The sequence below is a fragment of the Ictidomys tridecemlineatus genome, chromosome 2, assembly GCF_052094955.1.
Source record: "Ictidomys tridecemlineatus isolate mIctTri1 chromosome 2, mIctTri1.hap1, whole genome shotgun sequence".
NCBI lineage: Eukaryota > Metazoa > Chordata > Mammalia > Rodentia > Sciuridae > Ictidomys > Ictidomys tridecemlineatus.
The window spans coordinates 14,692,759-14,707,146 of NC_135478.1; the positions used below are offsets into that span (position 1 = coordinate 14,692,759).

Here is a 14,388-nt window from a genome sequence, read left to right on the forward strand (position 1 = left end):
CAAGATCATTAAAGATCATTTATTTCAGGCCAGAAGCTAGATTTCAGGAATGGTTCGCGATCTGCACCACCACAGCAGTCAAACCCAGCTCGGCTCCAGACTGACAGCTTCAGCGGACGGCCAGAGGCCTATTTATTTAGGAAAGGAAAACAAAACTGGCTTCTGGTGCTGGGCAGCTGCCTTCTCAGCAGTCTGGCTGCAAGGACCATCCAGTTCCCTTCTGCAATCCTATGGGGGAAGCAGTCTGACCAGAGCAGGAGATCTCGTCAGGCCCTGCCCAGCAGCCTCCCAGCACTCACTGCCAGCCCAGGTTTGTTTAGTACCAGGGATTGAACCCAGGGGCACTTAACCACTGAGCCCCAGCCCCAGCCCTTTTTTGTATTTTATTAGAAATGGGTTCTCGCTGAGTTGCTTAGGGCCTTCATAAGTTGGTGAGGCTGGCTTTGAACTTGCAACCCTCCTGCCTCCCAGGGGTCAGGAGCCAGGGGCCTGGGTTAGGAAGAATGAAACTTGACTCACAGATGTGTACAGCAATGACAAATTGGAAGGCACTAAAATCCACGTGGTCCAGGGCTGGCTCCCTCCTCCATGTCACCTGAGCCACCCAAAACCAAGGCCAGGGGTGCAGGGAAGGGACCTGACCTCAGCCTTAAAGCTAAAGCAGCACTGAAATATCACCTGGGATGTCCTTCCTTGCAGGAGATCCCAGCAGTATAAAAGCCCAACTTCCACCCATCAGCCCAGCAGGGTCAGTGCACTGGAGGACTCAAGATCAGAAAACGGCACACTGAGGCCACCGACAGCTGCTGGAAACTGAAAGCAAAACTCTGTCTCAGAGCCCAAAAGCTAAGATTAGAAGATTCGGTTCCCATTCAGGATCTGACATTTAAGCTGTGTGACCTCAGTAATACACCTTACCTCTCTGGGCCCTGCCATAGGGAGCTAGCAACCTAACCTATTAGGCTGCTGAAACAATGTATGTGATAGTACTAAATGGACCCTGCCACACAACAACCTTCACCTCTTCAGCTCCCACCTCTACTTTTCTGAACACTCCGATAAAGGACTACAACATTCTTTTATTAAAAACACAAAGCAGGGGCTGGGGCTGGGGCTGGGGCTGGGGCTGGGGCTAGTGGTGGAGCGCTCGCCTAGCAGGCATGAGGCACCACGTAAATGTAAAATAAAGAGTGTGTCCCCTAAAACTAAAAAATAAATATTAAATACACATACACACAAAGCAAAGCCCTGACATGAACAAAGGAGCAAAGCTGCAGGGGCCTGCAGACTCCTTGGGTCAGGGAGACAGTCCCTCAACTCATTGTGTGGCCTTCGTGACAGATTTGACACTGTATCTGTCAGCTTTCTCATCCACAAAATGGGAATAATCGACCCTGTCTTTCAGGGGCTAAAGGGGGAATGAAGACCATGTAACCTCACAGCGTCCACTCTTGGCCAGAGTATCAGGCCACGGGGGATAAGGGCTGGGAAAAAGGACACAAGAGGCTCTTGGTGACCTTTCTCAAAACATCAAATAATATTCAGCAAGGTGATGGCAGGCCTGTTGTTTAAGTAAAATATGAGACTGGTGGCCCATTTATTCCACCTTTGCCACATGTGACAGGTATTGCTCGTGACAGTACAGCCACGAAGACTCCTATGCATGTCCTAGTTTACAACTGAACCCCACTGGGTGCACCAAGAGCTCATCACGAGGACACCTCTCGTGGTTCCATTGAAAGTCGCTGCAGAGACTCCCTGGTCATGGCGTTTGAGATCTTGGGCACACTGGTGCAGCTTGCTTCCTAGCTACTCCGGGGCTCAGGCAGGAGGATCGCTGATATGAGGCCAGCCTAAGCCACCTAGGCCCCTGACTAAAAATAAAAAGAAAGGGGCTGGGGATGCAGCTCAGTGGTAGAGCACTCCTGGGTTCAATCCCTGATGCCAAACCAAACGCGGAAGGATCTTGAAGCTGAGCAGGGAGGACTCAGGCAGCTTCTGCCTGGAGAACGGATTTTGACGATGGAGAAAGGGGAACTAAGGGTCTTTCTTCGAGAAAGCAGCAGTGTGCCAGGGCCAACAGAGTAGTCTCATCCTTGTAGAGGACATCACAGCACAGAAGCCCTGGAGCCTCTTGGTAAGTTCATGAGTTCAAAGTCAGCCTCAGAAACTTAATGAGGCCCTAAGCAACTCAGTGAGTCCCTGTCTCCAAATGAAATATAAAAAGAGGGATTGGAGTTGTGGCTCAGTGGTAGAACACTTGCATAGTGAGGTAGAACACGTGTGAGGCACTGGGTTGGATTTTCAGCACCACATAAAAATAAATAAATAAGGGCTGGGGATGTGGCTCAAGCGGTAGCGCGCTCGCCTGGCATGCGTGCGGCCGGGGTTCGATCCTCAGCACCACATACCAACAAAGATGTTGTGTCCGCCGAAAACTAAAAAGAAATAAATATTAAAATTCTCTCTCTCTCTCTCTCTCTTTAAAAAAAATAAATAATAAATAAATAAATAAATAAAGGAATTATGTCCACCTACAACTAAAAACTATTTTGGAAAAACTATCCATATATATAAAGGACTAGAGATGTGGCTCAGTGGTTAAGCACCTGAGTTCAACCCACAATACCAAAAAAAAAAAACACTTTTTAAACATAACTTCAGCTTTCTCACTAACATGTCACCCAGATAAACTGAAACAAACTCAAGACCTTCAAAAGTAGCCTAATGACAGTTTGAGTGCTTTGAAAACACAGCCAGTGTGGTGCACAGATCTTGCTCAGCAAAGGGGACAAGTAGCCAGCTGGTTGCCAGCTTCACACACGTGACTCCACTTGTCAGCAGAGGTCCCATAAAGAGGTGTGGCAACTTCCAGCTGCCAAACTCAGGCCTCAACTCTCCACAGGGCAGGGGAATGTTGGTCCATCACGAACAAGGAAGGGCATACATGGTCCTCACCTCCACGGCACTGTCCTCACCTCCACGTCACCGTCCCCACTGGCAGCGCAGCGGAAAGCAAGCAAACTCTTGAGAGCAAGGCCTAGGTCAACCTGCCCCGGCGGGGGAGCCCCACTGCTGGCCAAACCAGTCAACAGGAACAGCAAGGGATGCAGCACCTGCTGCAGAAAGTAACATGGACCGTGACAACACACGAGAAGCCACAAGTAAGATGCAAATCAGAGCAACGCGGTATTCCACCCAGCACTGCTACAAAACTAAGAAGAATCAGAGACTGTGGTGTACAAGAAGTGGGAAGGTTCTGGAATGTGCCTGAAGAGGTGGCTTCGAAGGTCTACACAGTCTGTGGTCATAGCAAGGTGGACCCTCCAATCTGCCTCCCACTCCAGGGGAGTCCTTCTGGCCCAACCCAGGTCTTGGAGCACAGGACACTGGGAGGAGGGAGCAGGACCTGGTCTGTGGCACAGTCGGCTCAGAGCCAGGCTGATAAGGCCAAGGGCTGCACCCTCCCTTAGGCCAGTGTGGCAGGGCAGGTACAGCATCCTGGGCCAGGGGCCAGTTATTCAGAGGAGCAGGCGCAGATGAAGGAGCCATCAGAGCCAAATGGGCCAGGGCTCAGCAGGATGTGCACCAGGAGACTAGGAGTCGAATCCCAGGCACTTCCCTGATCCATCTGACATGCCTGGCAGGGCCCAAGAGCTGGCACCATATAAATGGGAAAAAGAAGAAGAACGCTGGAGACCCCTGATGCAGGCAAAGGAATCCCCACGCAAATTCCTGGACTCCTGCTGCTGGCCTGCTTTCAGCAGCCTCCTGCAGCCCTCTCTCCTCAGGGAGCCGGACATGCCCTCCAGAAACAGTCTCTTTCAAAGGAAGGCCCTCAGCAGACTCAGCAGGGACAGAAAGGAGCTCCAAGCTGCTTAGCTGGGTCACCAGGTGGCCCTGTGAGGGTGGCAAGGGAGAGACAAATCAGAACTCAGGTATCACAGTAGGCTGCACCATTAGCAACCAAAGCGCTTTCTAGGTTCCAGCAAACCTGGTTGGGTGGCTCAGTGGCTGCTCCCAACAGGGCCTCTAGAATTCTGCAAGCATCCCAGAGACTGCGAGACCATGTCCCCCAAGACACTGAGCATCCTGGGAAGTGGTTTCTCACAGGCTGAGGAAGCCCCATGTGAAGCCACTCAGTGTCCTACCACCACCACTTGATAGATGTGTTAAGGGGCACGTGCCTGGTCCAGCAGCCAGGAATGGACAGGGCTCCCGAGACAGCAGGGTCCCAGGGGACAGACCCGGCCACTCTGGAATGACCAGCCACAGAAACAACTGTGTGGATGCAGAAAGACTCCCAAGGAGTAGGCCAGCAGTGAGGCAGAGAGGAACAGGGACACCTCAGGTGAGGGGCCAGGCTGAGGTGTGCAGTGGTGCAGGAAGGACCAACAGAAGCAAGGAACAAGCTGGCCTTAATCACTTCCGCCTAGCAGGGACCCCAGCCCCAACACCAGGGGACATCCTAAAACCAGCCAAATTAGGAGCAAACATTTGAAACTGAAAGGTCGAATGTCCCAGACCAAGGTGTTCCAGTACCTCAAACACAGGGCTTTTCCAAATCCCATCCCTGAGGAAGACAACTGAGGAGATCCAGAGAAAGGGGTGGAGCAGAAACAAGGGGGAAGTGCCCAACGCCACTGTCAACTCACAGATGCCAGGACAGAGAAGCAGAACCTGGTGTTAGCATGGGTTAGTGCTCTGTGGAGAAGATTGAGGACCTTCCTCCTCCTGCCACTGAGCCAACGTCAGGAAAAGTGTCGGGCCATCCACGCAGAATCCCAGAAGCCCTTCCCGGAGCGGCGCGGAGCCACCCGGCCAGGTTTGCCGAGCCCAGAAAGAGCTTCATTGCTAAGGGTGCAGGCCAGTGATCCAGCAGACGGCCCGAAGCTGCCACCTGCAGCACACCCTCCAGGGCGGGCACAGGGGGCCAGGTGCATCCCAGGACCAAACAATGCCAGGGACCTATGGAGGGGGATCCCTGAGGACCACCCCAGCTCTAAGGCAGAGTCACACTATAAGGCTCCCTGGCCCTGCTGAGCAGCCCACCATCACCTGCTTTATAAGGTGGCACTTTTTATGGTTTTATTTGATTTAAAAAAAAAAAAAAGGAACCTAGTTTAAAAAGAAAAGTGTTCTGGGCTGGGGACACACTCAGTGGCAGAGTGCTTGCCTAGCATGTGTGGGGCCATGATTCATCCCCAACAGAGGGAAAGGAGAGAGCAGAGCAGAGCAGAAGCTACAAGGCTGCAGAGGGCCACACTGGCACCCGGTTCAGGAAAGCCACCATGAACACTCAGGGTCTGGAGAGGGCACGGCCACCTCAGGCCCTGAGCAGCTCTGCGCAAGGCAGCTCCAGAGGTGCCTCTGTGGGGCTCTGTGAGGGAGTGCCACCACCGTGGGGTGAAGCCACTTAACCCACATGAGAAGAGGTAGCGGAGTTCTGCCAGCTTTATTTTTGGAAAAGGCATCTGGCAGAGCAGGAGCACCGCGGAGGGAGCGACCCCGACACGTGCGACTGCGCCTGGGGGAGGCGGCGTGGCCAGGGCTCCAGACAGGAGCTGGCAGCTACTGGGAATCCCAGGCAGGACACAGCCCCGGAAGCAACGGGAGGACGGAACACTCTGTCCAGAGCTGGAGGACAGGGAACCACACAGGACCCTGCCCCCTCCTCACAGCCCACCGCAGGATTAGACAAATGGCTAACAGCCTTCACTGAGGAGGCAGGTGCGCAGAGCCAAGGCCACTGATCCCGAGTGACCCAATCCCAGGTGACTCAAGTGACAAGGAGACATCTGAACCAGGATGGGAAGGGACTGGGAGAGGGAGGCCTAAGAAAGGGAGGAGGTGCCCTCTGGCCGTCTTCCCACTCACTCCGAACTGTTGCTCTGGCGTGTCTCTGGCCACTGGCACCCGTGGGACAGGGACAGGCCTCCTGGGCACAGGCTTTTCCCTAATAACCGCCAGGGCCAGGAACTCCAATCTTTCTTCAGGCCCTGGCAAATGTCCCTTCTACGAGGGAGCCTTCCTGTCATGCAGGCTGCTCTAGAGCCTGTGGGACTGTCACTCTCCACCTAGGATCCCCACTGCCCAGCAAGGCACCAGGACCAGGTTAGCAGGTGTCCCGCGAGGGGGCTTGGCCAGCGCTCTGGCCAGATGCCAGGTCTGACCTGACCCTGCAAGTCACCATCCTGCAGACTCACCTCCCTCCCGCCCACTGCTGCGACCCCAAGTTCAGAGAGGCCCCGTCTCTGGTGGACAGTCTGGGCAGGCTGTGGGCAGTCACGGTGGCAACGGTTGACCCAGTGATCACACTCTCACCAGACACACTTCACTCAACCTCGCTGGCCTGCTTGGCTACTTGTGCCCAAGGGACAACCGAAGAGACAGGGCAGGTGCCAGGAGGGGTGAGGCTGAGGAGGAGGAGAGGAGCCTTCCAGGTGGCGCAGGGGAGCTGCAGAGCCACCCACCCAGGAATGACTTGGCTGATGTGCGGCAGCCACTCCTATTCTGGTTTTTGCCACGCAATTTTGAACTCAAGTTCACCAAAATCTGAACGCACATCCTGAGCGAAACAGTGACATGTAGTCCCCCGGCTGCGTTTCCCCCAAGCCGTCTGCCAACTTGGCCTTCCTCCTGGGCTCTGAGCTCACACTGCGCTGCCCATCTGATCTTCTGTCACGGTCGCCTCTGCCTGGAGAGGGTGGGGAGGGAGCCAGAGTCTGATCTTTAAAGTGGTAACACCTGTCTGTCACTGGTCATCTCTCAGGCCTGAGGAGAGGCTGACACTGCCCACAGGACAAATCATGGGGTCAGCAAGTCACCACAAAACACAGCCTGTGAAGCCTCCAGGCTGCAGCCTCGCTACAGCCCAGTGCAGACCACCCCCAGGCTGTTGTGAGGAATGCCTGCTGTGTCACCCTCCACAGGGACCTGTCTCAGACAAGTCCAGGTGACAGGCCCGGAGGTCCACATAAGTCCTGCAGCTCTGAGTATCCAGCAGTTGGCTAGCCTGGGGTCTGTGGCTCCCACCTGCAAGAGACCCCTCGGTGCCCAGTTCCAACAGTGGAGCTCCTTTGGAGCAACTTGTGCCTCAACTCTTCTGGGACACAGAGCTGTGAAGGGACGGGTCAAGCAACTGGACGGCTGCACCCCCAGGCTCACAGCTGAACCCCAGTGGGCAACTTCTTGATGTTCAGGGGCCAGAGGGCAGGAAATGTTGGGACATCTGGGAACTGAAGCCACCACCAGCCCTTCCTGCCACTCCACCGTGGGCCTTCATCGCCACCTGCCTTCACTGACCTGGCAGCACCTGTGACCCTACCAGCAAGGCTGTGTCAGAGAAGTGAGGAAGTTTCTGCTAGGCCTTCCTAACCAAAGCCATTTTAAAGATGCAGGGCCCAGTCCCACCCTTCCTGGGCCAGGCTGTCCTGTGGCTTCATGGGTAGCAGGAAGGCAGGTGTGCCCGGAGGAGCCAGGAACACAGGAGCACGTGGTGCCACACTCCCACCTGCCTGCCATTCTAGCCTGAGCTTTCATTTCTCACTGTTCAACTGTCCTCAATAAAGCAGACTCCTCGCCACTAACAGGTACAAGAAAGCAGGGATGTGGGCAGAAGCAGCCAGCCGAGCTGTCTGTGCCCGGACACAGTGGAGCAGGAAAGGGGAGCCTCATGTGCCAGATGCCCTGTAAGCCACTTTGGGGTGAAGCTCCCTAAACCCACAAATATGCCACGGAGGAGGAGAAAGGAGGCCTTGCAACCCAAGGGGTAGGACTCAAGACCTGACCACACCACCAGGCCACAGGCACTGGCCCACAATGACTCCACACTGCAGGAGGGGGACCTGAGGCCCAGAGGGTGGCACCACTACACAGGAGGTCACTGCCACCCTGTGCCCAGCCTCCATGTGTTTTAACATTAGCAAGGAGAATGAGGCAGCCTGTCCCTTTTCCCAGCCCTCAGCTGTCATCAGGACACCAGCTCCACCACTTGGAAGCTTTCTGCCTGGCCTCCCTCTGAGCCCTGGGTGCCCATGTGGCCACAGGATGATGGGCAGCCTCTGCCAGCATGTGCCCAGGCTGCTGCCCCCAATTCCCAGACCATGCTGCAGTAAATCCGCCTGGTCTGCAGACTGGCTCAGGACCAGTCCCGGTGTGGTCAACGTGGTACTGGCCCCGCTGGCACTGCCCTAGGCCTGAGCCCTGTTTTCCACATCCTCTGGTGACCTGCCTGTGACACCCTCAGGTTCTCCCACCCACTGGATCCCTCCACCCCAATGCAAACACCTGGGCATGAGGCCCTGCTGAGGAACAGCCGTGCCCACAGCGCATGGTTACCTACTCCTGAACACCTCAACCCAGAACTGCACCAACAGTCTGCGGCCAGCTCTCAGGCCACTCCTGTCACTCCAAAGTGGCCAGGCTTCAATTAACCCACATGTGAGAGAGCAGGAAGAGGAAAGGCAAAAGGCAGGGGCACTGCTAGGCTCCCAGGACAAGCTGCCATCAGTGGTGGGACTCTGGGCCTAGACCCTGCCGATCACCCCACCCAGGGGAAGGAAGACACTCCACGCCTTTGCCTTTGTGGGGCTGCATGGACCCACTTCTGCTCCAGGGCTGTGAACTTTACCTTGCACATGTGAGCTCTGGCAGGCGCTGCTCAGCGGGAAATCCGCAGCCTCCTAAGCTCAGAGATGCTATGACAGGAGGGTAGCGCAGAGAGAGCCGGGGCCACGCCTCATCAATCCTCCCAGGACAGACACCTCAGCAGAATCCTCCTTGACACAGCTCACTTCCGGTTTATGAAAAGCTGACCCCGGGATGGAGCCATTCATAGATCACGGGGTGGGCTGTGTGGCTCTACAGAAGGACCTCACCAGTGAGACCCCGTGCACAGGAAAGGGATCCAACATGCCTCATTCTGGCCCCAGAGAAGACTAGGGATGAGCTGGACACAGGCCGCCAGCACTGGTTGTCCCCTCCCACTTGCCAGATGCACTGCGAGCTGAGCACATTTCCCTGGAACAAGCAGACATCCGTGAGCGTCCAACTCCAAAAATAGTGCCACCAGGAAAGGAAGGAACACACACTTCTAGCTGAGACCTGCCCCTGCCCTCAGACGTCTCCCTGCAAGGCCCCTGCCTGGCCTGTGCAGCTCAGCTGCCACACCCTTTCTGAAGGGAGAGACGACATCAGAAGAGAAGAGCAAAACCAGGCCACTTCTGCTGACAGAACGCAGAAACCACACGCTGCCCCTCGCCAGGGAGACCGACCCAGGAAGCCCTTCTCGGGGACTTTCAGGCCTCTGGTATCTTGCATGGAATCTGCTCTACAGAGAGCACTTGCCCCAAGTTGAGAAAGCTCTAGAAGGCTCCCCAAGACCACCCTCAGTCCAGGGTGAGGTATCCGTGGCAGACACCAGCCCCACAGTATGACCACAGAGCAGAGGCCGAAGGGACAAGGGACTATGGTCAGGGCCCAACAAGAACCAGTTACGGGCCCCACGACCCACTCCAAGGCAAAGACATGGAACCTACATCCCCAGGAGTGGAGGGGACCAGGACACCAAGGCTTCCTCTAAGCTGCAGCTGATCCCAACTCCACAAGGGTCATGCACATTGGCCCTTCCCATCCAGGCTGTGCATGACTGGGCTTTGTTTTCAGTTCCAAAGGTCACAAACAAAAAAGGCCAGTCCCACTGGAAGCTATGCCAGGCTCTTTGCTGAAGCTGAGAAAAGCTCCTGGAAAGCCATGGGAGTGGCACTCAGGGTGGGAAGCATTTTGAGTCTTCAGGAGATCCAGGTGGGGGTTGGCAGCCAGGAGGGCTGTGGGTCCCAGAGCAGACACCCTTGGACTCCAGGTCTAACCTCAGCTTTTATTTTGTTTTTTGCAGGATACAGACTGAAACAGGGGTACTCTACCACTGAGCTACATTCCTAGCCTTTTTTCTTTTGAGAAGGGTCTCGCTAAGTTGCTGAAGTGGGCCTTGAACTTGTATTTCTCCTGTCTCAGCCTTCAAAGTAGCTGGGATTACAGGAGTGCGCCACCACACCTAGCCTTTCTTCATCTTTGCCAACCACAGGACCATGGCTAGTCATCACCTAGACTTCCTGCTGATAAAATGAAGGGGCCAAAACAAAGGGACCCAAAGTTTCAGTCTGGCCCTGGACAACAGCAAGGCCTCCCAGGGGTGTGGTCTCAGCGCAGGGGCTAACACTCCAGACCAACAGGTAATGGTCTGAGCAAGTTCTGGTTCAGGCTTTATGGGGCTGTTCCAAGTGAGCAGCTGTGTCCCAATAAAACTTTATTTACAAAGACAGATGGTGGGCTTGACTGGGCCCTTGCCCTAGGCACTACAGCTGACACTGGAAAAGCTGAAGTAACAGTCTGCATTGTCAGTGCCTGCAGCCAGCCCTGCTCAGCCCGCTGCACAAGCTATGTCTGAACTCCTTGCTCGGAAATGACAGAGGATCTTCCCCACAGAGGTGCTATGACAGGAGGGGTGAGAGCAAGCAGGGCCAGGGGTCACAGGGCATCGGTGCCAAGCTGTAGGCCACAGCTTCCGCAGGCCCCTTCAACTCTACCACTAAGCCACGGGAATAGTGCAAGTGGGAGACGCAGTCCTGGTCCTGGGAACGAAATTTTGGAGAGGACAAGAGCACTAGGCACCTCTTGGGCTCCTTACCCTCAGTGGCTCTGTCTGGAGAGGAGACACACCTGCCACTCAGGCTGCCCTGATGCTGCAGTTATCATCATCTCACTCTGGGACCTGAAATCACTCCCTCTGGATGAGGGGAGGGGAGCCCCCACAACAGGTCCACAGCAGAAAGCTGGATCTCTCCTAAAGGTTAAAAAAAAAAAAAAGCAGGGGAACCTCCCCATCCACACTGGCCAGTAAAGGAGACCATCCTGAGCCCTCTGGGTCCCAGAAGACAACACCCCCACCAGGAAGGGCAGTGTGAAGGGGTGGCTGCCCCCACCTGTCAGCCAAGAGGCCCCCCTCAGATCAGCCTAGCCTGGACTGAGGCGCTGACCCCATGTTTCCAAGGCGAGTGCAGGTCACATGGTGGCTGACATATGCACACACATGTGCACAAGCACTCACCTCCCCTGATTAGAGGCCCCGCTCCTCCCAGCAGTCAGTAGGTGGCTTCTGCCCACAGGATCCCAGGAAACCTCACTGCTCCTGCTCTCTCCCACCCACCTTCACCACCGCAGGGTCAGGCCAAGGGCAGGAGCAGGGGCAAAGGCCAGCCTGCCCAGTACCCCCCAGTGGGCAGCACCTGACCTTTGAGGTGTCCAGATTGCTTCCTGCCAGGAAGAAAGCCCATCTTCCACAAGTGTTATCTTTTTTTCTTTTTAAATACACTTTTTAGTTGTAGGTGGACCCAATACCTTTATTTTATTTTTATGTGGTGCAGAGGATCAAACCCAGTGCCTCACACGTGCTAGGCAAGCGCTCTACCACTGAGCCACAAGCCCAGCCCCGACAAGCGTTCTCTTTTTCCCCTACAGTGCTGGGATGGAACCCAGGACCTGTACACACCAGGCAAGTGCTCCACCACTGAGCCACACCCTGGTCATCTTAACAGTTATCTTTTTCTATCTTTTTTTCAGGGGTGGGGAGCAGTTACTGGGGATTGAGCCCAGGGGCATTTTATCACTGGGCTACATTCTAGCTCTTATTTATTTATTCATTTATTTTGAGACAGGGTCTCACCAAGTTTCTCAGAGCCTCACTAGGTTACTGAGGCTGGTCTCAAACTTTGATCCTTCTGCCTCAGACTCCCAAATTGCTAGGATTCCAGGCATGGGCTACCATGCCCAGCACAACAGTTAGCTTTGTGTGAGTGTGGTACTTGGGGATGTAATACTGGGGACTGACCTTGACCACTGAGCTACATCACCAACCCTTTCCATTTTTTATTTTGAGATAGGGTCTCACTAAGTTGGTAAGCGCCCTCCATGCCCCTGCTTCTCAGTTGGTTCCAGGTGATTTTCCTTAACACTCTCCTTCAGACGTGACCTGAAGTCAGCCAAGCTCACCTCCAGCATGGACACCAGCATCCCCCATCCCATGGTAGCTGTGGTCAGGGTCTTTGTCACCTGCAACCATACTATCAGTAGGAGCTGAAGCCAGTCTCACTCACCCCAGCATGTGACTCCCAGCATCCTTCAAGGGAAATGCCTCCTTATGATGACTCTTTTCATAAGTATTTAGAAGAGTCACAGGGCCAGCAAGAGCAGTGACTTGGGGAAGAACACACTCAAGGAAGGGACCACCCAGCTGAGCCCTGATCTCTCCATGTGAAGAGAGCAGGATTAACCCAGGGCTTTCATCACCAGCAGCACCTTAGTTTTTCAAAAGCTCCAAGGCAGGCTGAGCTGCTCCAGGCAGCCTGCGACAGAGATGCCTAAAGCCCACTGGGAAGCAGTGACAAAAGGGCTGTCACTAAGGCCCTCCCCCTGGTCTTCCCTGCACCTGATGAGTACATCACTCACCCACCTGCAAGGCTGACTCAGGGTGACCTGGGCAAACCCTCCATCCAGCCAAAGACCTTGGCGACGCTGTCCAGTGCACCCACAGTCCAGTAACTGCCTCTGGGCTAGTCAACACCAGTGCAATCGGGAAACGTGGTGTCCAACTGCTCCTTAGCAAAAGATGTAATCCAAGACTGGCCATATCTGTCAAACCCACCTTCAAACTGCACATGAGGACCCCTGCAGGAACTCAGGACGTCCACACTCTGGAACAAAGGCAGCAGCTCAGAAAGACCGGCTCACCCACAACCTCACTCCACACAGCCTCCACCTCAACAGCAACGACACACCCGTCATGGACACACCAGGGCTCTCTGATCCTCGGTAACCACTCCAGAGCTGCCATTGGCATGTCTTTCAGCCCTGCAGGAACCCCGCATCTCTCACTGAAAACCCCAGATCAAACATCACAACAAAGCCGACTAGGTCAAGACCTTCTACCACATAGCCAGCAAAAGCCAACATCAGAAATGTCCACCTCCTCCAACCAGACACAGGCGACTTCCCAAATGCCTCCCACATCTGAACCCTTATCCAGTCCCCAGGTACCATCCCAGCTAAGGCCCTCAGAGCCTCTATCTACAGCCTCCTCCAGCCTCCCTGCCTCCCACCTGGCCCTTCCTGACCACACAGCCAACCCCACCAGAGCCAGAACACATCCTGGAAGCAAATGCACAGCAATCACAGCCTCCCAACTCCACCCAGCGATGAGCAGTCATGCCAGGCCTCTGCCTGCGCCAGCCTTCCCAGGGCAGCCCCAGCCACAATTCAGTGCGTCTGTGCACCTCCACCTCAGGAAATGGAGCAGCCTGTCCCAGCATCCAGAATGACCAGGACATAAAAATGATCTATGAATAGAGACCTCTTAGGATCCAAACCATGTGGAAGACATAGCCATTGAAAAGTAAAATTTGGGGGGCTGGGGCTATAGCTCAGTGGTAGAGCGCCTGCCTTGCATGTGTGAGGCCCTGAGTTTGATCCTCAGCACCACATAAAAATAAATAAATAAATATAAAGATATTGTGTCCATCTACAAATTAAAAAAAATTAAAAAGAAAAAGTAAAATTTGAGCCAGGTGCAGTGGTCCATGCTTATAAATCCAGCAACTCAGGAAGCTGAGGCAGGAGGATCACAAGTCTGAGCCAGTCTCAGAAACTTAGTGAGGCCCTAACCAACTTAGTGAGACCCTGTATCAAAATAAAAAATAAAAAGGGCTGCAGATGTAGCTCCGTGGTAGAGTGCCCCTGGGTTCAATCTCCAGTACCAAAAATAAATAAGTAAATAAAGTTTAGGGTGCTGGGGCTATAGCTCAATGGTAGAGCACCTGCCAAACGCATGAGGCCCTGAATTCAGTTTCCAGCAACATAAAAGACAAAAAACAAACAAAGTTTGGGCAGGGCACAGTAGCACGAGCCTGTGGTCCCAGATACTTGGGAAGCTGAGCTAGAAAGATCGTCTGAGCCCAGGAGTTACAGCCAGCCTGGGAGACAGACCCCGTCTCAAAACAGGAAAAAAAAAAAAAAAAAAAAGCGGAGCTGGAGAAGAGCTTAGCAGTAGAGCACTTGTCTGGCATTTGAGACCCTGGATTCCATACCCAGCACCCCCCCCCACACACACACACACACACACACACGCACATGCAAAGTTTATAAGGACAAAAAATATTTCTCTAGTTGAGGAAGAGACAAAAAGACAAAATCACATGAACGTATCATGATGACAACTCAGTATAAGACAGAAGAGAAAGGAAATGAGATGCCATCGCACTTGCCTGGGGCAACAGGACCAGTGCTTTAGGTTTTCTGCAAGCCTCTAGGCTGAGCTACACTCTCATCCAGTTTTTA

General features: G+C 54.2%; 1 protein-coding gene across 2 annotated transcripts in view; it reads right to left on the reverse strand.

Moving 5' to 3' along the window:
- Ell (elongation factor for RNA polymerase II) overlaps nucleotides 1–14,388 on the reverse strand; it is a 66,599-nt gene that overhangs the window by 45,831 nt on the left and 6,380 nt on the right. The window contains exon 1 of one of the 2 annotated variants that reach the window (XM_040290263.2): nucleotides 8,633–8,937. The exons of the other annotated variant lie outside the window; for it this stretch is intronic. Within the exon in view, the coding sequence (XP_040146197.1) occupies nucleotides 8,633–8,641 (9 nt within the window). The 5' untranslated portion in view covers nucleotides 8,642–8,937. Of the gene's footprint in view, nucleotides 1–8,632; nucleotides 8,938–14,388 lie in introns of those variants that run through there. 2 annotated transcript variants of the gene reach the window in all.